This window comes from Saccopteryx leptura, chromosome 3 (assembly GCF_036850995.1).
Source record: "Saccopteryx leptura isolate mSacLep1 chromosome 3, mSacLep1_pri_phased_curated, whole genome shotgun sequence".
NCBI lineage: Eukaryota > Metazoa > Chordata > Mammalia > Chiroptera > Emballonuridae > Saccopteryx > Saccopteryx leptura.
This window is the reverse complement of record NC_089505.1, coordinates 125729395-125756968: the sequence shown is the minus strand read 5'-3', so window position 1 is coordinate 125756968 and position 27574 is coordinate 125729395. Positions and strand designations below refer to the sequence as shown.

General features: G+C 40.0%; 1 protein-coding gene across 4 annotated transcripts in view; it reads right to left on the bottom strand.

The window, feature by feature from the left end:
- OSBPL9 (oxysterol binding protein like 9) overlaps positions 1 to 27574 on the bottom strand; it is a 136939-nt gene that overhangs the window by 67511 nt on the left and 41854 nt on the right. For all 4 annotated transcript variants that reach the window (XM_066376277.1, XM_066376280.1, XM_066376276.1 and 1 more), the window contains exon 4: positions 6525 to 6601. In XM_066376277.1, coding sequence (XP_066232374.1) covers positions 6525 to 6601 — 77 coding nt within the window. The remainder of the gene's footprint in view (positions 1 to 6524; positions 6602 to 27574) is intronic.

Below are 27574 nucleotides of genomic sequence, written 5' to 3'. Positions count from 1 at the left end.
AATTATTTGCAATTCTCAATACATCATCAAACAAAAAGAAATATCTGTCCAAGGTTAAGAATGAACACCCCACAATGCCTATGACAGTACCGCCCTGTACAGTACTGCACTGTATCTTTAACATAGGTGTTTATTAAATAGATGTTTATGCTGTTATAAAAACAGCAGCATAAATAGCTGCTGGCTAGACTAGCAAACAAATGTTTTTGTATATGAAAATACAACTCAATTTAAAAAATTATTTTAGATAGGTACTACTGCCCCAATTTTTGCAGGTAAAGTCTGCATTAGTCACTTCCCTTTCTTCTGAAATAACTTACAGAGTTCATTAAAACCGCATGAGTTGACAAATTTGGTTAGAAGTACTCAGCTCTGGGCCTGGCTGGTTGGTTCAGCGGTAGAACATCAGCCTGGCGTGTTGAAGTCCTGAGTTCGATTCCTCGTCAGGGCACATTGGAGAAGCACCCATCTGCTTCTCCACCCCTCCCCCTCTCACTTCTCTCTCTTCTCCTCCTGCAGCCATGGCTCAATTGGAGCAAGTTGGTCCCAGGTGCTGAAGATGGTTCCATGGGTTCCACCTCAGGCACTAAGAAGAGCTTGATTGCTGAGCAACGGAACAACACTCCAGATGGGCAGATCATCGCTCACTAGTGGGCTTGCCAGGTGGACCCCAGTAGAGGCGAATGCAGGAGTCTATCTCTCTGACTCCCCTCCTCTCACTGAGAAAAAAAAAAAGTCCCCAGATTTGGCAGGTTAAAAATTACTACCTAAAAGGAGTCTCAGCTTTCAAACTTCAATTGCTTAGAGAACAAGCCTGTTATTAATAGAAATAGAAAAAATGGATAAAGAGATGGGTTGGGGAAGAAAGGAATGATAAGCTCAGTATTAGCCACACTGAGGTTGAGTTCTAGGGAGACTATAAACCAAGGGTAGTCAATCTTTTTATTCCTACCACCCACTTTTGTATCTCTGTTAGTAGTAAAATTTTCTAACTGCCCACCGGTTCCACAGTAATGGTGATTTATAAAGTAGGGAAGTAACTTTACTTTATAAAATGTATAAAGCAGAGTTATAGCAAGTTAAAGCATATAATAATAATTACTTACCAAGTACTTTATGCTGGATTTTTGCTAAGTTTGGCAGAATAAATCTTTATAAAACAGTTTACTATAGTTAAATCTATCTTTTTATTTATACTTTGGTTGCTCAGCTACTGCCCACCATGAAAGCTGGAACGCCCACTAGTGGGCGGTAGGGGCCAGGCTGACTATCACTGCTATATACGGACAAAATCCAAAAGAAAAGAATGTAAGACCAAAGATATAAAAAAATGGGGGAAGGAAATCTTAGCTGAATCCATGAAAATGGGGGGGGGGAGCTAATGGAGGGGTGAAAGAGTAAAGTCACTGTCTCAGAGGAAAAATCATGCAGTCCAGACTGTGGGTATAGTGTTAACTTTGGGAAAGAGTAGAATATTTTTTCCTTTGAAATATGATGGAAAGCAGAGAAAAATGTATAAGGGACTTCTCTTAGAACTATTAAAGAAAAGGACAATTCCCGGCCAGGGCACACAGGAGAAGCGCCCATTTGTTTCTCCACCCCTCCGCCGCACTTTCCTCTCTGTCTCTCTCTTCCCCTCCTGCAGCCAAGGCTCCATTGGAGCAAAGATGGCCCGGGCGCTGGGGATGGCTCTGTGGCCTCTGCCCCAGGCGCTAGAGTGGCTCTGGTCGCAATATGGCGACGCCCAGGATGGGCAGAGCATCGCCCCCTGGTGGGCAGAGCGTCGCCCCATGGTGGGCGTGCCGGGTGGATCCCGGTCGGGCGCATGCGGGAGTCTGTCTAACTGTCTCTCCCCGTTTCCAGCTTCAGAAAAATGAAAAAAAAAATAAAAAAAGAAAAAAAAAAAGAAAAAAAAAAAAGAAAAGGAGAGATCTTTTTCTATAAGGGAACAGGCTGTAAATAGAAACTGAATACTGAATAATGAAAAGATTTCACTGTAGACATTTAATTGGAAATCAATAACAAATCAATAACAAGACCATTAAATAGTTATAGATATCCAATAAGCCCTGGCTAGGTAGTTCAGTTGGTTAAACAGTCATCCCAATACTCCAAGGTTCCAGGTTTGATCCCCAGGTCAGGGCATATACAAGAATCAACCAAGGAATGCATGAATGATTAGAACAACACACCAATGATCCTCTCTCTGTCTCTCTCTCAAATCAATAAATAAATTTCAAAAAAAATTTAAAGTTAAACAAAATTTAAATCATGATAGACACAGCCACCTTGATTTTGTAACCTCTCACTGTACTAGAAGCAGAGAAACCAGACAATGGGAATGGAAACCAGAATGGCACTAAGTACAAAACACCAGGGATAAGAAACCCTGAGGGTGACAGCAAAAACAACACTGAAGAAGCTGACCATAAGCTGACCTCGACACCGAGGAGTGAGATAAGTAAAACTGGAAGGTACTAAATGACCAAGGAAAACTGGAAGAATAGAGCTCTGACCAAAATGAGAGTTCAGAAGTAAAGTGGTAGAAGAGGATGCAGGTTAGAAAATTGTGGTTAAAGAAAACACTTTTAAATTCAATATTATGGAGGCGGTGCAGCTCTTTGTAATGAGAAAGCCAAAGCTGTATACTTTAATGGCTAACAAAGAGATGAAACTCAATGAAAACCAAAGGTATGGCCCTAGCTGGTTGGCTCAGTGGTAGAGCGTTGGCCTGGCGTGCAGGAGTCCCAGGTTCGAATCCCAGCCAGGGCACACAGGAGAAGCGCCCATCTGCTTCTCCACCCTCCCCCTCTCCTTCCTCTCTGTCTCTCTCTTCTCCTCCTGCAGCCAAGGCTCCATTGGAGCAAAGTTGGCCCAGGCGCTGAGGATGGCTCTGTGGCCTCTGCCTCGGGCGCTAGAAGGGCTCTGATTGCGGCAGAGTGACGCCCCCAAATGGGCAGTGCATCACCCCCTGGTGGGCATGCCAGGTGGATCCCGGTTGGGCGCATGCAGGAGTCTGTCTGACTGTCTCCCCATTTCCAACTTCAGAAAAATACAAAAAAAAAAAAAAGGGAAAAAACAAAACAAAACAAAACATAAAAAACAACAAAGGGATGTAAACACTCTCCCACACCCATTTGGAAGAAATCTCCGTGAGTGCCTACTCCACAGTGCCTAACAGTAAGTTATACATTTCAAAGTACTCAATAAACAACAATGGCAAAGCAACCTATACGGAACCTGTTTGTTCCTAAATTCCTTCAATTATTTATTCATTTAATTAACTTACTGAGCACTATTCAGAACACCAAGTTCTGGGAGGGGGAATGATAAGAGTAGTTGTTGTATTAGTAATGGCAACTAATAATTACCAAGTTCTTGCAACGGCTAGGCATTATTTCATCAAATTTGTATTTAACTCATTTAACAGTCAAAACAACCCTATAAAGTAGGTACTTTTATTCTCCTTATTTTATAGATCAGGACACTGGAACTCAGAAATTCAGTGTCAAGAGTTGGCACCAAAGTCAGATTCTTTACCACAACTTCACTATCTGTAGGAGGAGAATCTTGACCTTTTTGTCAGTGAAATTCACATTTAATTAAATATTTCTAAATATTCTATCCTCTGAAAAAATATATAAAGAATTCTTTTGTATCACATGTATTTTAAAAATCAAAACTATCAGTCTAAGACTTCTCAAAGTTATCTTTTTCTTCCTGTTATTACCAAAGACATGTAAGCTATCTTCCAAGCTCAAGCTCCTAATTCCTAAAATTGGATCAAATTAGGTAGCTGACCTTCAGGAATCTGCATTGTAATTGGGAAGGCAGGAGTTACAGGCATCCCCAAACTACGGCCCCGCGGGCCGCATGCGGCCCCCTGAGGCCATTTATCCGGCCCCCCCGCCACACTTCCAGAAGGGGTACCTCTTTCATTGGTGGTCAGTGAGAGGAGCACTGTATGTGGCAGCCCTCCAATGGTCTGAGGGACAGTGAACTGGCCCCCTGTGTAAAAAGTTTGGGGACCCCTGCAAGATAAACAAGATGAAGACTTAGTGAACTGTGCCATGAGTATGGCATTCCGAGGAAAGATACTGCTTTGAATTTGGGAAATGGGAGAGGAGGGGTCATTGTGGGGAGGCTCCACAGAAGAGGTAAGCCTGGAACTGGGCTTTGAAGACAAGGAGCAGTATGCCAAGGCGGAGTGGGGGGTAGATGGCATTTCAGAGAGACAGAACATCATGTGTAAAAATGTGGTGACCAGAAATGAAAAGACGTGCAGAGGAAAGCAAGTAAGTAGTAGCACTCTAGGTTTATGCAAGTGTCTTGTGGCAGAAATGTCAAGAAGAGCAAGCTGAGATTAGATCATAGATATTTGAAGGTCAGTCTAGCCAACTGTGAAGGGAATTTCATCTGCCACATTTCCTCTAATAGGATTCTTAAATCACTATCTTCATATAATATTGAATGTTAACTGTAACTGAAAAATAAAAAAAATTTTTTTTTAAACAACAGAAACCACTTATCTTCTTGCTGAATCACAAATTTGCTGAAATGATAGTCACTTATAAAATGGCCTAATTTAAAAAGACATCTATAGTAATTATAAAGGTGATTTTTTTTTTTTTTTTTTTTTTTTTTCATTTTTCTGAAGCTGGAAACGGGGAGAGACAGTCAGACAGACTCCCGCATGCGCCTGACCGGGATCCACCCGGCACGCCCACCATGGGGCGATGCTCTGCCCATCCTGGGCGTCGCCATATTGCGACCAGAGCCACTCTAGCGCCTGGGGCAGAGGCCACAGAGCCATCCCCAGCGCCCGGGCCATCTTTGCTCCAATGGAGCCTTGGCTGCGGGAGGGGAAGAGAGAGACAGAGAGGAAAGTGCGGCGGAGGGGTGGAGAAGCAAATGGGCGCTTCTCCTGTGTGCCCTGGCCGGGAATCGAACCCGGGTCCTCCGCACGCTAGGCCGACGCTCTACCGCTGAGCCAACCGGCCAGGGCTATAAAGGTGATTTTTAAAAGCATAGTTCATACAGTAATTTGTAGATCTAGTTCAGCTCATACTCATTTCTTAGTCTCTTAATAACCATATCCTCAAATAATGTTTTTTGAGCCTCTATTTGAACAGTTTCAAGTGATGCGGAGCTCACAATGTTGTAGGAGGCCCTATACTACCTTGTCTATTCAAGCCAATTCCTGGTATAGGACAAAAATAAGTGGAGAGAAAGTATTATAAACCATCAGTTTTCTATCATTCGACCTTTTTTTTTTTTTTTTTTACAGAGACAGAGAGAGAGTCAGAGAGAGGGATAGATAGGGACAGACAGACAGGAATGGAGAGAGATGAGAAGCATCAACTATCAGTTTTTCGTTGCGACAGCTTAGTTGTTCACTGATTGCTTTCTCATATGTGCCTTGACTGTGGGCCTTCAGCAGACCGAGTGACCCCTTGCTCAAGCCAGCGACCTTGGGTCCTCTGCATCCCAGTCCGACGCTCTATCCACTGCGCCACGGCCTGGTCAGGCTATCATTCAATCTTGTAAATCAAAACAAAATCCTCTATATACCACAATATAAGTTCTTTCATTGGCAAAAGACAGAAAACTGTCTTCAGTATGGCAAAGTAGATGTTTGGTGTTTTTTATACCCAGCATTTTTTTCCTTATTCTGACTTTACTTGCGGGGCTGGAGGGGGCACCGGTTGATCATTTTTCACCCTATTAGCAATGTGTTTCCGGTGAAACAGACAACATCCCACCTCCATGAGTGGAGCATATGGCTATGAAACTGATTGGTTAGGACTGGGGAAATGACTGAAGCTAAAGTGATCAGCACTAATCCCATTAATCTTATCATGTCCAGAAAGAACAAGAGCCTCCTAAGGACTCAAAATTCCAACAAGGGTAGGCTGAAATTGCTGCAACCATCTAACCACCAAAAAAAGAGTCTAACAAAAATGAAGCCAACCTAGAAGAAATGGAATAAAAAAAATGGAACCAAGAAATGGAGATGGGTGTTTGTGTTCGCATGACATTATTTAAGTGCTTACTTCAAACCACACCTAAGCCAGATGAGCTTTTTTCTTAACCAGTGTGGGTTTTTTCTTCTGCTGTCATCCCAAAGAGTACTATCCAACACATAAGGTAATTGCCAAATCCTTTAATAAAAAAAGCAGGTAAACTTCTCAGCACTTATCATCTGTTGTCAATGTATTTTATATAATTTGGCCATATCAATAACCAACTATAAATACTACATTTAAAAAAGGAATCTGACACATTTTAACATAGCATTTCACTTTCAAGACTGCCTTGCATTGCCATGTTTCTAGACAAAAATCAGTATTTTACCCTATAGAAAGCAGAAGAAAATGACTGTAACTTTACTATATAACACTATAAAGGTAAGAATAAGCAACTCAGAAATTAAAAAGTTTTCATGACATCATACCATAGTTATTTAAGCAAACAGAAAACAAAAAAACTAATGAACTATCCAGAAGCCATGTAAAGGCTCTTACTTGAAGCTGAAGAGTATGTCGAAGAATTGTTTCTTCTAAGGCATGGATCCACTTCTCTCGCTCATCAGCATCACGAGCTAGAATAAAAGATGATGAAAAATAAAACCTTAATTTCTAAAAATAACTACAATATTGATAAGTAAAAATTTTAAACCATGATGCTAATAGAGAAAATTCTCAGTTGTATCATTGCCTTACAAGGTTCAACCTCTATCCTTTCTAAATATGCAATCTACTTAAAGTAATTTATAACAAAGGGAATGATTGTGTTCAATAATATCAAACTACTTTTCCACTGACAACAACTGGAAAAGCTGGACTAGTTATTTAAAAGCACTGGTTAAAGCTATCAGAAAACAACAAGGTAGTAAAATTAACAGGGTAGCCTAACCAGGCGGTGGTGCAATGGATAGAGCATCGGACTGGGACGCAGAGGACCCAGGTTCAAGACCCCAAGGTCACCAGCTTGAGCGCAGGTTCAACTGGTTTGAGTAAAGCTCACCAGCTTGGACCCAAGGTCACTGGCTAGAGCAAGGGGTTACTTGGTCTGCTGTAGCCCCACGGTCAAGGCACATATGAGAATGCAACCAATGAACAACTAGAGTAATGCAACAAAAAATTGATGCTTCTCATCTCTCTCCATTCTTGTTGGTCTGTCCCTATCTATCCTTCTCTCTGACTCTCTCTAGAAGAAGACAAACATCTAGAAGGTAAGCCTAGTATTTAGGGCCACTATTCTAGAGGTATTGTAAATTCCAGGAGAGGAATTATAGACTGAGTGATGTACCTAAAAGCCTTGTCAATATGTGTGGGCAGGATATAGGTATATGAGAACCCTATGTACTTTCTTTTTCTTCTTTCTCAAGTGAGGGAGGGGAGATAGACTCCCACAGGTGCCCCAACCAGGACCACCCAGCAACTCCCCATCTGGGCCAATGCTCTGCTGATCTGGGGTCATGCTTGCAACTGAGTTATTTTTAGCACCTGAGGCAGAGGCTCTACAGAGTCAGAGCCATCCTCAGCATCTGGGGCCAATGAGCTCAAACCAGTTGAGCCATAGCTGTGGGAGAGGAAGAGAAAAAGAGAGAGAGAGAAAGGGGAGGAATGGAGGAGCAGATGGTTGCTTTTTCTTTTTTTAATTTAAATTTTTTTTAAGATTTTTTTATTTATTCATTATAGAGAGGGGAGAGAGAGAGAAGGGGGAGGAGCAGGAAGCATCAACTCCCATATGTGCCTTGACCAGGCAAGCCCAGGGTTTTGAACCGGCAACCTCAGCGTTTCCAGGTTGACGCTTTTTCCACTGCGCCACCACAGGTCAGGCTGTTGTTGTTTTTTTGATGGTTGCTTTTTCTGTGTGCCCTGACCAATAATCAAACCTGGGACAGCCACATGCCGGGTCAACGTTCTACCACCGAGCAAATCGCCAAGGGTCCTTATATACTTTCTATTCAATTTTTCTGTGAACCTAGAACTGCTCTAAAAAATACTTTTAAATTAACGGTCTGTCTCCTAAGTAAGTTCCACAAAGGCAGGGATCTTTGTGTTTCATTTATTAATGTGTCCCAAGCCCATAGAATCATGCCAGGTAAACAAGTGCTCAATAAATATCTGTTGATGTGGAATAATTATCCATTGTTTTCATTATTTAGAGTGTATGGTTCCATTAGATTTCCTAAGAAATCATTATTTTTTCTTAGTATCCCTTAAAGCTGCCATAATAGGCTCCCTCAAAGATTTATGAGAAGTTTTAGCTGAAGTCTCCAAACTGTCAATAAAACACAAGTAAATACTGATAAAAAGTGTTTCTCTCCTACTTATTTTAAGGGAGAACCAAGAGACACAGAGAGATGAGAAGCCTCAACTCATAGTTGCTTCACTTTAGTTGCTCGTTGATTGCTTCTCATTACAACTTCTACTTTGACTATCTGAAGCCACATTATGCTTCTCCTCCAGAAACTGCATTGTATTGGTCAACTGTTATCTTTGATTCAGTCAAAGCAGATAATGACAATCAGATGTAAATTAATGGCTTTTTAATTCATTCTGCAATCACATGCTTCTATATCAACTTACTCCTGATCAAAGAAAATCCTCAACAAATTTATGCGTAAATATATCCTAATAATTTTATATATCCTAATATTCTGCAGACCATGTTTCCTAATTACTTTAACTTCAGGTTTTCGTAAAGAAGTCACTATGCCTATTCTTGAATTTAAGAAAAATTAGTATTTGTGTTTTTGTTTTTTGTGATGAAGACAAAGAGAGGGACAGACAGCCAGAAAGGGAGAGAGATGAGAAACATCAGTTCTTCGATGTGGCACCATAGTTGTTCATTGATTGCTTTCTCATGTGCCTTGACCAGGGGACTACAGCAGAGTGAGTGACCCCTTGATCAAGCCAGTAACAGTGGGCTCAAGTCAGCAACCTTGGGCTTCAAGCCAGCGACCTCTGGGCTCAAGCCAGCAACCATGGCATCATGTCTAAGATTCCATGCTCAAGTCAGCAACCTCACGCTCAAGTTGGTAAGCTTGTACTCAAGCTGGATGAGCCCGCACTCATGGTGTTTTGAACCTGGGTCCCTGAGTCCCAGTCTGGCACTCTATCCACTGCGCCACTGCCTGGTCAGGTGGATTTGAGGTTTTTTTTTAAGACTGACATGACTGCCTGATGGATAGTGTGTCCATCTGGGATATTGAAGTCCCAGATTCAAAACCCCAAGTCTCCAGCTTGAGCTCAGGCTCACTAGCTTGAGCACAAGATCATCGACATGACCTCCCTGGTCACTGACTTGAGCCCAAAGGTCGCTGGCTTTAAAGCCCAAGGTTGCTGGCTTGAGCAAGGGGTCACTGGCTTGGCTTGAGCCCCCAGTTAAGGCACATATGAGAAGGCAATCAATAAACAACTAAAGTGATGCAACTACCAGTTAATTCTTTTCATTTCTCTCCCTTCTTGTTTACCTGTCTCTAAAAAAAATAAAACAAAACAAAAAAAACCCCAAACTTACAATTCTGACAGGCAGTAGAAAAAGTATTAGGAATAGAATGGTATTAGAGAACTCACCCAGATGTCAATAAAAAGGGTGATTTGGCAGATTCGGCAGAACAGAGACCAGAAAAGGGAACAAAGGAAGTTAAAAAGGACACATACAGAAATTGTGAAAAATACAAAGATCAGGACTATGTCAGTGACTTAGCAGAGAGAGAGAGGTAGAAAGGCAGAATCTAAAAGACACTGTGATACATTTGATGTAGAGACTATGTAAGGGAGGCAGATGTACAGAAAGAGAAGGCTTCAAATGTGATAAATTAGATAAGGATAAGTGCTACTCCACACATAGAGAATAGAGGAGGAAAAACAGGTTGGGAGTTGTGAGTTGAAAATTTTTGTTTTGGGTTTGAAGAGACTCAGATTCAATTCTAATATTTGGCAAGCCTGACCTCCAGAAGAATCTTATTATCAAAAGTTTTACTGAGTTTATTAATTAATAGCACTTAAATATATGTTGCTAGAAAATATTCCCTCTTCCAGGAGAAGCCATCTTCCGGAAGATGTGTGTAGAACACATCTTTAATGTCTTCTGGGGGAGGGAACGGAGAGAGGGATGCAAGAAGATGATTTTGAGAGACTGAAGCCACCTGTCAGTTGATGAGGGGAAATGTAGAACTTTAAAAATACTTTTGCTGATTACCAAGGTTAAGGGTTATTGAGAAAGGAAGAATGATGTTACAGAATCACTCAACTTTTAAATTAGGCAATGAAAGGAAAGAGAGAAGAAAATTAAAATATGTTAGAAAATTCAGGATAAAAACTAAAGCAAGGTAACTATGTCTATGAGAAAAGAAAATTTGCTACTTAATTCTCTTGTCTACCTCCAAGGCAAACAAGGGCAAAATAAATGTGGTCTAAGTGACAGAATCATATTAATAAGAAACTATAATGATCGATTTACGTCACTTTAAATAAAATGCATAGTTTCAGAAAACAGATGTTATTCCTTATATACTGAGGATAGAGAAGCTCTTTAGACTTAAAAAAAGTATGCAAATATGTCTTCAGGCTATAAAGTACATTAGGGGCACTTCTGTATTATAATCGTACAATATTCCTAGTGAACAACCTTCTGAAGGCCTCCTTCTTTGCCCTGAGTAACGTTCCTCCTAGGAATTCTGCTCAGGGCAGAGATAAAGAAATAAGCTACTTCTTTAATTCTCTATATTTAGCTGTAAGTTCTTAATATAATATCTTTACCTTTCTTTAGGAAAGCATAAATTTCCAGATGAAGACTGCAGTATAAACTCAAGACATGACCCCAGTACATTCCACAAGCTTTACAATCTAGATAAAAGTGAAATGTCATCGATTCTGCCCTCCCTACAATTTAGGACTTATATTTGTAATAATTCACACCAAAGCATTATGCTTAAACCCATTTACTAAGTATAAAGTGTGAATAACATTAAAAGAAATTCTTAATAATAAATCATGCTAAAAAAATATTAGAACAATGCTAACTCAGTTCTAAGGTCTATAATAAAGCTAGAAAAAGGTAGTTCTTCCAGACAGCCTGGAACTTGGATTTGCTTCCCTCTGTCCACCATGAACTAACCTGTCCACATTACTAACACTCAACTATATATTACATTTATGGCATGACCTTGATTTATCTCATTAACCTAAAAGCATCAATTCCTAAAAGGGAAGGAATTAATTTGGCTCACATTCAAAAGTTCTGCAAGATGACTCAAAAGTTCAATACAGAGAACATGGTCAAGCATTAATTTATGTACATCAAATAGTCATTTTCTATATTCATAGTCTTTCCATTAAAAAATCACAGTAGTCTGACCAGGCAGTGGCACAGTGGATAGAGCACTGACCTGGAATGCTGAGGACCCAGATTAGAAACCCAGAGGTCACCAGCTCGAGCATGGGTTCATCCAGCTTGAGTGCAGGCTCACCAGCTTCAGCCGTAGGATCATAGACATGATCCTATGGTCACTGGCTTGAACCCAAAGGTCACTGGCTTGAAGCCCAAAGTCGCTGGTTGAGCCCAAGATCACTGGCTTGAATAAAGGGGTCCACTAGCTCAGCTGGAGCCCCCTAGTCAAGGCATTTATGAGAAAGCAATCAATGAACAACTAAAGTGCTGCAAATACGAGTTGATGCTTCTCATTTCTCTCCCTTCCTTTCTGTCTGTCCCTATCTGCCTCTCTCTCACACATGTACGCTAAAAAAAAAAAAAAAAATCAGAGTATACCTTATGCCAGTAAAAGTCAGTGACTTTTTTAGAACTCTGCTACTTGCAAGGCATGTTGAGTATCGATATGCATTTTCTATAATCTTACAACAATTCTGGAGGTCGGTACTGCCATCTACATTTCACTGGTGCCATCCTGCCCCACATTTAGGCCTCTTACGTACATAAGACTTCGTCTGCAAAGTAGGAATGAAATTGAGAAGATATATGTATGTTGGTTTCCCTATCTCAGCCACTTAAGTATGCTCCCTCAGTAGACATATTAGAAGAATTCTGCATTCAATAGTGTAACAGTCAACAGTATTTGACTCCCTGTCCTTTAACTCCATAACTCCATACAGGGAACACTCCTGGACGTTTCTTTGGCCAGTCTTTCAAGCCTTCCTCACACTTGGTGACAGATTGCTCATCTCATGCTTCATGCCATGACTTACACCAGTCTCTTCTGGCCAATGTCCCAGTCTCCTTGCCTCAGCTGGGCCCCTGCCAAGTGACAACTATACTTGGGACACATTGAACACAGGAGAACTTTGAAGACCAAATCACACCATATCATGAAAACATTAACTACTGTCAGAAGTCAGAATAGGAAGCATGCTGTACGTTTATAAGAGAAAACAGCAGGGAAGCTTGAGTTGCAAAGAGGCTAAGACATAGTGAAAAAAAGTTAGTATGGCTAAGGGTAACAAGGGATGAAAGGCATGAACAAACAGAACCATGCAAAGAAAATAGCTGGGATTGAATCCAGGCTTGACTACTTCCTATACATGTTACCTTGCATTAAAAACTCCTCCAAGCCCTGGCCGGTTGACTCAGTGGTAGAGCATCGATCGGCCTGGCGTGTGGAAGTTCAGGGTTCAATTCCCGGCCAGGGCACACAGGAGAAGAGCCCATCAGTTTCTCTATCTCTCCCTCTCTCCTTTCTTTCCTTCTCTCTCTCTCTCTCTCTCTCTTCCCCTCCTGCAGCCAAGGCTCCATTGGAGCAAGTTGGCCTGGGTGCTGAGGATGGCTCTATGGCCTCCGCCTCAGGATTTAGAATGGCTCCAGTTGCAATGGAGCAATGGCCCACATGGGCCAAGCATCACCCCCTGGTGGGCGTGCCGGGTGGATCCTGGTCAGGCACATGTGGGAGTCTGTCTCTCTGCCTCCCTGCTTCTCACTTTGGAAAAACAAACAAAATAAAAACTCCTCCAAGCTTCAGTTTCCTTATCTATAAATGGAAATTAAAGTACCTATCTCTATAATTTTATTAAACATTGTCATCCCAATAAATTAAATTTAAAAATCTTTTAAATACCTATCTCTTGAGATGTGTGGGGTGCATATGAGGATTAGAGCCTAACACACATTAACTGCACCCTTAGTAAGTGTTTGCTTCCTCTCCACCCTATTTTCTTCTTTTATTCATCAGAAGCTCAACTTCTAGAATATATTCATCCTCTCCAGATAGATTTCCAATCATCCTTTCCACGATTAAAAAAAACACACAAAAAAATACAAGATTGACACCCATCCCCACTTGACGTAAATGACCGTCTGCAAGAGCTCAGCTCAATTCTATTTAATAGGATCCCGATTCCTCCCACTAGGCAGTCACTCAAAGCAGAGGTCCTCATTAAAGTCAGCAATACAGTGAAGACACGGCTTCTTTATAGTTTATCTGAATTCTAATTCTTTTTTTCCAGGGTATTAATCAAACTTAGGGTCCTCAAAATTTAATATACTGTTCACAAAAGTTAGGGGATATTTCAAAATGAATATGAATCAATAAGATATACCCTAATTTTTGTGAGCAGTATATTAAGAAAATGCAATGATGAAACAATTTGGATTTATATACTGGATCAACGTTACATGTGAAGTACACTGATTAAAGCATCATGATCATGAGAATAAATGTTCATAGACTGCATGTAGAGATAATTATAGAGGTTGAAAAGACAAAGATGATCTTGGCAGAAGTGAGCATTTTCTTAGAGAATTCACCAGTTAGCCATCTAAAAGTAAAATTAAGGGAAAGTACAATCTAGACCAGGAATAGTCAACCTTTTTATACCTACCGCCCACTTTTGTTATCTGTTAGTAGTAAAATTTTCTAACCATCCACTGGTTCCACAGTAATGGTGATTTATAAAGTAGGGAAGTAAGTTTACTCTATAAAATCTATAAAGCAGAGTTATAGCAAGTTAAAGCATATAATAATAATTACTTACCAAGTACGTTATGTTAGATTTTCACTAAGTTTGGCAGAATAAATCTTTATAAAATAACTTACTATAGTTAAATCTATCTTTTTATTTATACTTTGGTTGCTCCGCTACCACCCACCATAAAAGCTGGAATGCCCACTAGTGGGCAGTAGAGACCAGGTTGACTACAACTGATCTAGACATTACCAGAAAGAAGACAGAGCTGTAATTCAGGTATATTTAACCTGGGGGTCAGAGACCTATCTGAAATTGAGCAACCAGGAAGCCTCCTCTAGAGTAATAATTTTCAAAATGTGAGATCATTGAGAATAGACACTGGCTTTGCTCACTACTTTACATTCAGAAACTAGCCTAATGCCTGATATACAATAAGCACTCAGACAGTTATTGGCAATAAGAATGAATGAATAAAAGCAAAGAAAGAGAAAGAGAGAGAGAAAGGAGAAAGGAAGGGGGGAGGGAGGGAGGGAGGCAGGAAGGGAGGGAGGCAGGGAGGGAGGATCTCAAAGTGCCTAGAGGCTCCCTGGGGCAGGGCTCTAAACCCTCAACCCTCTCCTTCAACCAGAGTAATTGTACTTTTTTCTGTCTCACATTTGGGCTTCTAAATAAAACCGCATATGTAAAATGCTTTTATTAAAAGTTTGAAAACCATGCAAAACCTATTGTTATTATTCCCTTCCCTGAACCCCTATTGTAGTTACAAGGGTATACAATTTAATGCTTAATCATCTCTCAAGTTAGTTTTGACTCCCCAAAGTTAGAGATGTAAGATTATATTTTACATAAGCAGTACTTGCCTATTCAACTTTCACATTACCTCTACTTTCTTGTACACTGACTCTCAGAGAAAAATTTGAATTTTCTTATATTAGACAACAAGTGAACATTTTGTAACCACCACATACATAGTGCAAAGCATGCCAAACCACAATTTAGCTTTTGTAGCATCACCCTCTCTATTTGAAAAGCAGTGAGTATGCAACTATTTTGATATATTTTGCATTCTATTATAGCATTCTTTTGATTAGTAGAAAAATAGAAAAATTAAAGTGCCAACAGGAGCCACAATAAACATAAATCTTATAAACATAATATAATTAAGAAATCATTAGGCATGCTGAAAATAGTACACCTTTATCATCAACGAGAGGTACACTCAGACTTTGGTCCATTGTCTATATATTGATCTTTGAAGGAAAGTAATAAAATGTATGAATACATCTTATGGATAAATATTATGTCTAAAAGCCACACAGTCTGCCTTCATGCATATTTTCAAGTATACATTACATATTAAGTAGGGAAATACTTTTCTTTATATATCTTAATTTACTCTTTACAGTAACACCCACCAAGCGATGTGTTTCAAAAAAATTGACAAAGAAATGAGCAAGCCATCAAATAAATAAGCACATTAAATAAATTTTTGAGTGAGAGCACTGGATTGGCATTCTTTTAAAATGATAATACTAAGAGGATTGTAAAGCAGAGGGGAGTATAAATCAGCAATCTCTCTTGAAAGCAATTGGGGAGAATGATTTTAGGAATATTAAAAAAATGTCTTTTGTTTTGACAAATTTTTTAATGAATCTATCCTAAGGTAAACAGAGAGTTGGTTAATGATTTATGTACACGGATTTTAGCACAGTACTATTTAAAATAGGCAACCTGTACAACATAGATGAACAGTTAAATATACTTAATCATCAAATGGAATATGATGTAACTATTAAAAATCTTAGAACTTAGGACATCTAGTGTTATGGGGAAATGTTCATGACATAATATTTTAAGTTGAATATATGGAAACTTTACACAAAATGGCTCAATTTAAAAAATACATACACAGCCTGACCTGTGGTGGCACAGTGGATAAAACATCGACCTGGACTGCTGAGGTTGCCGGTTCGAAACCCTGGGCTTGCCCGGTCAAGGCACATATAGGAGTTGATGCTTTCTGCTCCTCCCCCACTTCTCTCTCTCTCTCTCTCTCCCCCCCCCTCTAAAATGAATAAATAAATAAAAATAATTAAAAATATATACTATACTTAAAAAAAAATACATACACAACTGAAGATCAGAAAAAAATCCACTAGCATGTATGTTACTAATAATTATCTTTGGGTGGCAGGATTATGGGAGATTATTATAATAGTATTATCTTTATACTGTTATATATTTTCCCAAATTTCTATAGTGAGTTGGTACTAATTTTACTACTTAGAAATTATGGAGAAGAGAATGGTAGGATAAGAATATAAATTACTGCCCTAACAGGGTGGCTCAGTGGTCATGGCTACAACACTCCAGTCAGGGCACGTACAAGAAGCAATCAATGAGTACACAATTAAATGAAACAACTAAGTGAAACGAGTTGATGCTTCTCTCTCTCTCTCTCTCTCTCTCTTCCACACTTCCTTCCTTCCTCCCTTCCTCCCTCCCTCCCTCCTCCTTTCTCTCCCTTCCTCCTTTCCTCTCTCTCTTTCTCAAATCAATGGAAGAAATTTTTTAAATAAATAACAAAAACATAATATTCACTCTAATCCTAGCTACTCACTAAGCCAAACAGTCTACACTCAGTTAAACTTGGGAAAATTATAATTTCAAATATTCAAGGAGGAACAGAAAGCCAATTAGGAAGAAAGGTATACCAGTGAGATCCAATTCTACAACACAGCAAGCAGCCATTATATGAATTCAGTGGCATTTCCCCACTTAACACCTACTGAAATTATAACATCTCTTAGAGCAGGGGTCCCCAAACTACGGTCCCTGCGGGCCACATGTGGCCCCTAAGGCCATTTATCTGGCCCCCACCGCACTTCCAGAAGGGGCACCTCTTTCATTGGTGGTCAGTGAGAGGAGCATAGTTCCCATTGAAATACTGGTCAGTTTGTTGATTTAAATTTACTTGTTCTTTATTTTAAATATTGTATTTGTTCCCATTTTGTTTTTTTACTTTAAAATAAGATATGTGCAGTGTGCATAAGGATTTGTTCAGTTTTTTTTATAGTCCGGCCCTCCAACAGTCTGAGGGACAGTGAACTGGCTCCCTGTGTAAAAAGTTTGGGGACTCCTGTCTTAGAGAATTAGTTACAGCTGATTATACTTCCCTTACATAAAGTCTAAATGGTTGTTTATTTTATTTTTATTTGAGGAGAAGTTACCACATAAAAATAAAAAAATACAAAACTGCAGAGGGAAATTTTTTAAAGTCAATAATCAACAGAAGATAACGGAATCTTTTTACTAATGATAATGCTGAAATGGTTGTCCTTAAAGCAGAAGACACATGCTTGCAGCCATGGGTTAGTCTAATGACGTACTTACTGTCTGTTCTTCTCAATGATTAACAATGCAGATGTGCCATGCTGAGCTGATTGATGTTAATGCAGTAGGGGCAATGCTGTCTAATATAGTTGATCAATATTACTTTTCTGAATTAAACTTTCCTTCACCACTGGGCTGATTTGTAGTAATTCTACATTTTGATAAATGAGCAAGACCTAATGGACTGAGTTGAAAAGGTCAGCTATCAGACCAACCAGACTAAGACTTCCATAGTTCCTGAAGATTCTTTTACTTTAAAAATTTCTTAATGTTTAAAAATGTTGTATTTTATCTTATGCAACTTGTACGTATTGCTTTAAAAGTATATCCAAATAATTTGCAAACAAATTTCATACTTGAAATCATTTTGGAGAACACATTGCTTCATGGTATCTTCAATAAAGTCCCTTAAAAGTGAAGAATTACTTTATGAAGAACTAATCACATACATATCCTTAAATTTTCATCTTTAAAAAAATCTGATTTTTCACACAACAGATTTGCTTAATGCAAGACACCCCTTCTATGTAGGTCAGGACATAGAGAAAATCTCAGGTCAAGGTCAGGTCACTTAACTCTCTGCATCTCACTTCTCTCATATATAAACTGGGAGCAATTTCATCTCAAGTACAAGGCTGTTGTTACAACAGTACACTAGAATAACATGTGTGAGACCACCAGATGCAGACCCATGGTTCTTTTTTTTATTTTTTTTATTTTTTATTTTTTATAGAGACAGAGAGTGAGTCAGAGAGAGGGATAGACAGGGACAGACAGACAGGAATGGAGAGAGATGAGAAGCATCAATCATTAGTTTTTCATTGCGTGTTGCAACACCTTAGTTGTTCATTGATTGCTTTCTCATATGTGCCTTGACCGCGGGCCTTCAGCAGACCGAGTAACCTCTTGCTGGAGCCAGCGACCTTGGGTTCAAGCTGGTGGGCTCTTCCTCAAACCAGATGAGCCCGCACTCAAGCTGGCGACGTCAGGGTCTCGAACCCGGGTTCTCTGCATCCCAGTCCGACGCTCTATCCACTGCGCCACCGCCTGGTCAGGCGCAGACCCATGGTTCTTAAACCCTAGAGTACATCAGAAACACTAAAAGGGCATATTCCCAAAGGTTCTGAATCAGTAAGTCTGGGGCCAGGCCAGAGACTCGGTGTTCTAACAAGTTCCCAGGTGATGCTCATCTTGCTGGGTTGGGACCACACTGATGATGAGTTAGGACTACTGCTCTACACAGACCTGGGCAATAATCCACTACCCTGGGTGCTTAGTGACTCTAAAACTAGGAATAAAACCAGCTCATTGTCGTGGAGTTTAGGAATAATGGAAAGAATGTAAAGTGTCTGTTGAACATATTGTCTGGTTCATAATAAATATTTAGTAGTAGTAGTAATAATAGTTGTTGTTACCACCACTACCACTGCTACTATTTCTAAGTAATAAAACATGTAGAACATTAACATCGCAAACATTTTAATTGCACTAAATTGCACTGTAATTTAAAGTTCCTTATATTTTAAATTAATTCCTTTTCTGATAAAATTATAAAAGTTAATTATAAACAAGTTGACAAATCTCTGCGATAACTTTTTAAAGCAGTTAAGAAAATTGCTCTAGAGCACGAGTGTGTTCATAGTCCAGCTCTGCCTTAAATTACCCATGTAACCATGGTCCAGATCCTTATCTATATAATACAGACAATAGTGCCTACTTCATAAGGCCGTGAGAACTGAATGAGTTAACTTAAGTAAATTCTAAATAGTGGCTGGCATAAAATAAACATTTGATAAATATAGCTATCATTGCTTGACCTGTGGTGGCGCAGTGGATAAAGCATTGACCTGGAATGCTGAGGTTGCCGGTTCAATACCCTGCACTTGCCTGGTCTAAGGCACATATGGGAGTTGAAGCTTCCTGCTCCTCTCCCCTTTCTCTCTCACTCTCTCTCTCCTCTCAAAATGAATAAATTAAAAAAAATATATATATATAGCTATCATTATTATTATGCCAATATACTATCAGTAACATTATAAATGATTAAATAGATTCAATTTTTAAATAGATTAAAATAGATTCAATTAAATTATTAAATAGATTCAATTTTATTTGAAAGTAAAATTCAAACAACTAGGTATTTTTCTAATTATTAGTGTGAACTATAGACTAGTCTTCTATTAGGTTGAGTCATATGAACTGCTGATGATATGCAATCATGTTTGACCTATATAAAAACAGTACTTTTATCTGGCTGAAGCTAACAGCTTTCAAACTCTCTGATCATTCCTTTGAGCCTGGTGATGGTTTCAAACCCTAGTGTGTTCTTGGTCCTCCACTCTCTTCTGATTCAGATCTCTCAGAAGGTTCGCATGCACTGCTACCACGGTTTTAACAAAAGACTGAAAATCCAGAGGTTTTATTTAGCCCACAGATGCATTATGTTGGTCTACACAGATGTTTTTAATCTGGAGATTTAATACACATGCTCAAACTCCCACTCACACACAAATAATATGGATTTCTGGCTTTACTTGAAAAACTTGATGAGCCCTGGCAGGGTAGCTCAGTTAGTTAGAGCGTCATTCCCACATGCCAAGGTTATGGGTTCGATCTCCAGTCAGGGCACACAGAATCAACCAATGAGCCTGACCAGGTGGTAGCACAGTGGATAGAGAGCATCAACCTGGGATGCTGAGGACCCAGGTTTGAAACTCCAAGGTTGCTGGCTTGAGCCCAAAGTCACTGACTTGAGCAAGGGGTCATTGGCTCGGCTGAATCCCCCACACCCTGGTCAAGGCACATATAAGAAAGCAATCAATGAACAACTAAGGTGCCACTATGAGTTGATGCTTCTCATCTCTTTCCCTTCCTGTCTGTCCCTGTCTGTCCCTCCCTCCCTCTCCCTCTCTCTTGCATGCACATGCGCTAAAATAAATGAATGAATCAATCAATCAACTAATGAATGCATAAATAAGTGGAACACCAAATCAATGTTTTCCTCACTCTTTCCCTTCCCCTCTCTCTAAACATCAACCAATAAATATATTTTTAAAAACTTTAAAAAAGAGGCCCTGGCAGGTAGGCTCAGCGATAGAGCATCAGCCTGGCCTGTGGAAGTTCCGAGTTCAATTCCCTGTCAGGGCACACAGGAGAAGCGACCATCTGCTTCTCCACCCCTCCTTCTTCCCCTTCTCTAGCCATGGCTCATTCAAGCAAGCTGGGCCTGGGAGCTGAGGATGGTACCACGGCCTCGCCTTAGGCGCTAAAATAACTCACCTGCCGAGCAACAGAGCAATGGCCTCAGATGGACAGAGCATTGTCCCACAGGGGGCTTGCTGGGTGGATCCTGGTTGGGGCACAGCACATGTGGGAGTCTGTCTCTCTGCCTCCCCACCTCTCACTTAATTAAAAAAAAAACTACTTAAAAAAAGAAAAGAAAAACTTGACAATCTGGCAACACTCGACAGGCATTATCAAAAGCCTGAACAAAAAAAACAAAAAACAGGCCCTGGCCGGCTGGCTCAGTGGTAGAGCATCGGCCTGGCGTGCAGAAGTCCTGGGTTCGATTCCCGGCCAGGGCACACAGGAGAAGCGCCCATCTGCTTCTCCACCCTTCCCCCTCTCCTTCCTCTCTGTCTCTCTCTTCTCCTCCCGCAGCCAAGGCTCCACTGGAGCAAAGATGGCCCGGGCGCTAGGGATGGCTCCTTGGCCTCTGCCCCAGGCGCTAGAGTGGCTCTGGTCACGGCAGAGTGACGCCCCGGAGGGGCAGAGCATCGCCCCCTGGTGGGCGTGCCGGGTGGATGCCAGTCGGGCGCATGCGGGAGTCTGTCTGACTGTCTCTCCTCCTTTCTAGCTTCAGAAAAATACCAAAAAAAAAAAAAAAAAAAAAAAAGCCTGAACATCTGGGAACTAAGTAGCAGCTACCACTTCAAACTGGGCATGAGCTCTCAAGATTGCTAGTCTTCATTTAGCTTTAACCTTCATGCATTTACCAGCCCTAAGCATTCAAATTTTCAACTTCTGGTTCTACCTATTGGCAATATATCCTAATAACCACAAATCTCCATGTCCAGCACAGGCTCAGATCCAATCACCATCACCATCTATACCTGTGTGTCCCACAGACACCTCAAACTTAAGAGGTTCCTCATACCTCTGTTCTTCTGGATTTTCTATTTTAGATGTTGACAACATCCAAACAGTAAGCCAACACCTTTACTACTCTGATTCTCTCATTTCCAATTTCCAAGCATTCACTGGTTCCTATAAATTTAACTCTTTTTTTTTTAATTTCAAGTCCATTTCTTCTTCTCCTGCCCCATTACCACTGCTTTTATCCATTCAGGGCCTTATTAACAATCACAGCTATTCATCTAAAAGCCAGGTCATTTTTTTTAAGATTTAAAAAAAATTCATTGATTGATTTAGAAAGAGAGGAAGGGACAGAGAGAGAGGAAGGGAGAAGGAGTGAGAGAAAGGGAGAGGGAGTGAGAGGAAGGGAGAAGGAGGGAGAGGGAGAGAGAAGAAGAGAGGGAGAGAGAAGAAGAGAGGGAGAGAGAAGAAGAGCGGGAGAGGGGGGAGAGGAGAGAGGAGGAGGAGGGAGAGGGGGAGGGGGAGGGGAAAAGGGAGGAGGAGGAGGAAGACAAGAACATAAACCTGTTCCTATATGTGCCCTGACCAGGGATCAAACCAGCATCCTCTGAACTTGGGGACAATGCTCCAATCAACCAGGCTATCCAGCCAGGGCCTTATTCTGTCTCTTCTCTGCTTCAAGTCCTGCTTGACTGGCTCCTTACTGACATCAGGATAAAAATACAACCTTTTTATATTAGATACATCTGCCTCTGCCTATCTCTACAGCCTCATTTCCTCCTCATTGTTCTAATAGTACCAAACATTTGTAGTTTGTGCACGCACAGGCAGTGTCATGTTTCCATACCTTTGCACACGATACAATATCTCTCCACCTGACAAACTTCTGTTCAATCTTCAGAGCTATATTAGATAGAGGAGGTAATGAGGGAGAGAAGAGAGACAGCACCTGGTCACAGGGAACTCTTAATTTTTACATTATATACTTCTGAACAACTTGAAATTTTAAGAGATTATATAATTTTTATTTTGATTATTATAAAAAAGTTACTTGGAAATAAGAAAAATTTTGTTCTTTAATGAAGCACTGAGTGACTGCCTCTCAACTGTATTTCAATGCCCTTTATCTACCTCTACTACTACAGCCTATTTCACATTATAATTACTTCCTTACATGTTTCTTGACAACATGGTCCATGTCTTACTCATCTATATACCCTTAATTCTGAGCACACATACTACATGCACAATAAATGTTTGAACCCAACAGCCAGTATAATACCAAAACTGCTTTCCACCCAATGTCTAGTCCAGAATCTATATATGCAAACAATGATGGCTGACTAATAGGAAAAGGGATTATTTCTGCCCTTATTTAAAAGACAAAAAGAGTCACTTTATAAAGATAAATTGGCAAGTATTTTCTTCTTAATATTTCTTTAAAAGAATAGAACAAAATCGTAGTTTTCAAACCTTCTTAAACCTCTAACATGCTGGAACTGTAATTTTAATTATTTCCTTTTCAATACTGAAGTTTAAATGGACTTTTTTTTGAGAATTTCATGGCATTTCTTTAAAACTGGAGATGTTCTGCCTGACTAGGTGGTGGCTCAGTGGACAGTGTGTTGGCCTGGGCGCTGAGGACCCAGGTTTGAAACCCAAGGTCACTGGCTTGAGCCCAAAGGTCGCTGGCTTGAGCCCAAGATCTCTGGCTTGAGCAAGGGGTCACTGGCTTGGCTGAAGCCCCTCAGTCAAGGCACATATGAGAAAGCAATCAATGAACAACTAAGGTGTCGCAAATATAAGTTGATGCTTCTCATCTCTGTCCTTTCTTGTCTGTCCGTCCCTCTCTTTCTTGCTAAAAATAAAATAAAACTGGAGATGTTCTGAAATACAGTGGTACCTTGAGATACAAATTTAATTCGTTCTGTAACTGAGCTTGTAAGTCAGTCAACTTGTATATAAAACTGCCAATACTGGACCTGTGCACCAACACTCCAACTAGCGGCAGCTTCCTGAATCACGACTCGTACCTTGGAATTTTGCTTGGATCTCAAACAAAAATATGGAGCCACAGCTCGTATATTTAAAAAAAATTCGTATGTTATTCTGTTCGTATCTCAAGGTACCACTGTATCAAGTTGCCAGAACTGGAAATCTTTGTAATGACAAATTATCCACTGATTCAGAAAAGTTTGTTCTCCTCCAGGCACCAATCCTCTTTATTATAAACAAATGACATTTCAGGATATAGGATACGTAAGACAGCTAGAGATTTAAACCATAATAGAAATGAAGGGAATGGGTAACAACCTACCTACATATACATCCATACACTTGACCTTTTTTCTTGTTACTATGGATGACCTGTCCGTGCTCCTAGTCAAAGGCAATGCCTCACCTACATATTAGGTCCCATCCTCTCTTGCCTTAGACTGATCCAACAATTCTCCCCTCTCTTACATCAATTTTCTCTTTTTATTGAATCACCGTCAGTAGCATAAAAACTTGCTGTTGCCTGGCCTGTGGTGGTGCAGTGTGTAGAGTGTCAACCTGGAACGCTGAGGTCTCTGGTTCCAAACCCTGGGCTTGCCTGGTCAAGGCACATACAATCGGCAATCAGTGAACAACTAAGTGAAGCAACTATGAGTTGATACTTCTCATACCTTCCCCACGCTGTAAAATCAATAAATAAAATCTTAAAAAGAAAAAAGATTACTAAAAATAAAGAAAAATGTTGTTATTTCTCTTATCTTTAAAAAAAATTCCCTCGTTCTCATCCCTTCTTTAGCTACTGCAGTTATTTTCCACCTGCCTTTACAGCAGAACTTGAAGCACCGTCTATATTCCTACCTTCAAACAGCTCTTCTCAAGGTTACCAATGGATTCTTAACTGTTAAATCCTGTGATCATCTTTCAGTCCTCAATTTACTTGATTTATCAGGAACATTTGACATAGTTCCTGATGCCTCTCTTCTAGAAACACTTTCTCTCTTGGCTTCTAGGGTACCACATTCACCTGGTTTTCCTCCTTCATTTGGCTGCTTCTTTTAAATTTCTTTTGTTAGTTCTGTCTCAGTTCTATGATGTGGAACTTAGTTCTTTTCTCTCTACCCTTATTCTCAAGTTCTCTTAACTTTTTTTTTGCAAGAGACATAGACAGACAGAGACAGGAAGGGAGAGAAATGAGAAGCATCAACTCATAGTTGCATCACTTTAGTTGTTCATTGATTGCTTTCTCCTATGTGCCTTGACTGGGGGCTCTAGCCACGCCAGTGACCCCTTGCTCAAGCCAGCTACCTTGGGCTCAAACCGAGGCATTGGACTCCAAGGCAGCAATTTTGGGATCATGTTGCTGAGCCCACACTTGAGCCTCGGGGCTTTGAACCTGGGTTCTCAGTGTTCCAGATCAACACTGTATCTACTGCACCACTACCGGTCAGGCATTCTCATGACTTTAAAAACCATCTATATGCCAAAGATTTCCATATTTATTTCACTGGTGTGAACTTTTCTCCTGAACTCCATACTTCAACTGCCTACTTGATATCTACAACTGAATGTTTAATAGGCACCTAAAATTTGTTTATAAGCATGTCTAAAGCTAAGATCTTCATGCCCACACACCTCGCCCACACCTCATCCCCAACAAACTAGTTCCTCTTGCAATGGTTCCCACATCAGTTAATGACAATTCCATTCTCGTTGCTCGAGTCAGAATTCTGGTGTAAACTTAGATTCCTGTCTTTCTCTCACATGCTACACTTTCCCAATAAATACAACATGCAACAAACTATTACTTATCAATATAAAAGGAGCAAACTACCAATATACACAACATGGATGAATCTTAAAAACATTGTGCTGAGCTAAAATAGAGCCAGACAAGAGAGAGTACATACTGTGTAATTATTCCATTTATGTGAAACTCTCCAAAAGAAAAATCTAATCTCTAGTCACAACAGATCAGTGGTTGCCTGCGGCCAGGGGCTGGGAGTGGGGACTGAATGAAAAAGAATGAAAGGAATCTTGTGGGTGATAGAAATGTTCTGTATCTTGATTGTGCTAGCAGTTATATGAGTAAATAACTTTGTCAATACTTACTGAACTTTATAATGTGTACATTTTATTGTATGTTAGTACCTCAGTAAAGTTAAAAAAAAAAAAAAAAAAAAACAGCCTGACCAGGAAGTGGCGCAGTGGATAGAGTGTTGTTGGACTGGGATGTGGAGGACCCAGGTTCGAGACCCCGAGGTCGCCAGCTTGAGCACGGGCTCATCTGGTTTGAGCATAGCTCACCAGCTTGGACTCAAGGTCGCTGGCTTGAGCAAGGGGTTACTTGGTCTGCTGAAGGCCCACGGTCAAGGCACATATGAGAAAGCAATCAATGAACAACTAAGGTGTCGCTACGAAAAACTGATAATTGATGCTTCTCATCTCTCTCCATTCCTGTCTGTCTGTCCCTACCTATCCCTCTCTCTAACTCTGTCTCTGTAAAAAAAAAAAAAAAAAAAAAAAAAAAAAAAAGTTAAAAAAACACACACATACACAATTTGACCTCTTCTCACATGGGGCCACCATCATCTCTCTTCTGGATTATAACAGCCTCCTAAGTAGCTTCTCTGCTTCTGTCCCTGCCTCCTACATTTTATTCTCAACATAGTGAACAGAGTGATACTGTTAAAAATCACATCATGTCACTCCTCTGCTCAAAATCCTCTAGTGGTATCTCATCTCAATTAAATCCAATGTCCTTACTATGGCGTATAGGGCCTCACATGACCAGGCTCCCTGTTGCCTCTCAGACTTCATTTCCTACTACCCACTACCTTCCACGTGGTTATTTACATTTCAAACACAGCTGGCCTCCTTGCTGTTCTTCAAATATGGCAGGCACAATCTTTGACACTTACTGTTGCCTCTGCCTAGATAATCTACACCCCACCCCACCCCAACAAAGCCATACAGCTTGTTCCCTCACTTCCTTCAGATCTTTCACTAAAAGGCATTGCACCAATGAGTCATTTCCTGGCCACTCTAAAATTCCAACACTTCTCTCTCAACACACACACACACACACACACACACACACACACACAAAAAAAAAACCTCACTTCTATTTCATTTTCTCCTTTCCTGATTTTTCTTTCTCACCCAGACTTAACACTCTTTTACTCATAGTTTACTAATTTATCTTGTTTATTGACTTCCTCAACTACCAGAATGGATGACCCAAGAGAGCATCTGTTTTGTCCATTACTGTATCTTTAGAACATAGAATAATGTCTAAAACAGATGTTGAATAAATAAATGTATCTGAACAAATTCTAGCTCTCTCTTTAATAGTTGACAGTGCGTAGAATTTGTTTTATAGATGCATCAATTGATACGTCATTTGCTTTAGAAATTTCTAGTATATTAAATAAAAAACTTCACATTTAAACGTATGCTAATGTGTATCAGTCAAGCTTGCTTTCAATTCTAGTCAAGAATATAAGATCGATCAGGCATTAAGAACTTTTTATCAAATTTTCAAAGAATTTCTTATGAGCAAGGACTTATGAATGTGAAATATCTCATTTTTGCCAAGGATGTATATAGAGCGAGTCTTATCGAGTTCTTTAAATAGCCAGATAATCTCATGTCACCTGAGACTCCCATTAACTATTATACTACAAAATAAACTAATTAATCTGATAGCCTCAGAACTAAGACTCTATTTTAAATATATATATAACTCTTATTTATCCTTGTTATTTAAATAATTCATTAAAGGAATTACTTGCCTTACAAGCAAGCCACATAAATCTGGAAGTGTTACAGGGGAAATCATTTTAACATAAATAATTTAAAAGTAAATCAGAAGGTAGAGGTGCCTTTGCTCTAGAGGTCTGAGTCTCCTCGCCTTTAAATGGGCAAACAATACAGCTTCCGGATATCCAAAGAAGGTGTCTCCTTAGTAACTGCAGAGGAGAGAATTCCACACTGCAGCCTTCACCTGCATCCAGCAGTTATTACTAAAAACGCATTCAAGTATTCAACTTCATTCAAGAAAAGAGTTCCAGTGTGTGGGCATCATCTGCTTTAGTTTATAAGGAGCATTATATACTTAACTTAAAAATAAAGACCTTAGGCTTTATAAAAAGATTTTTTAG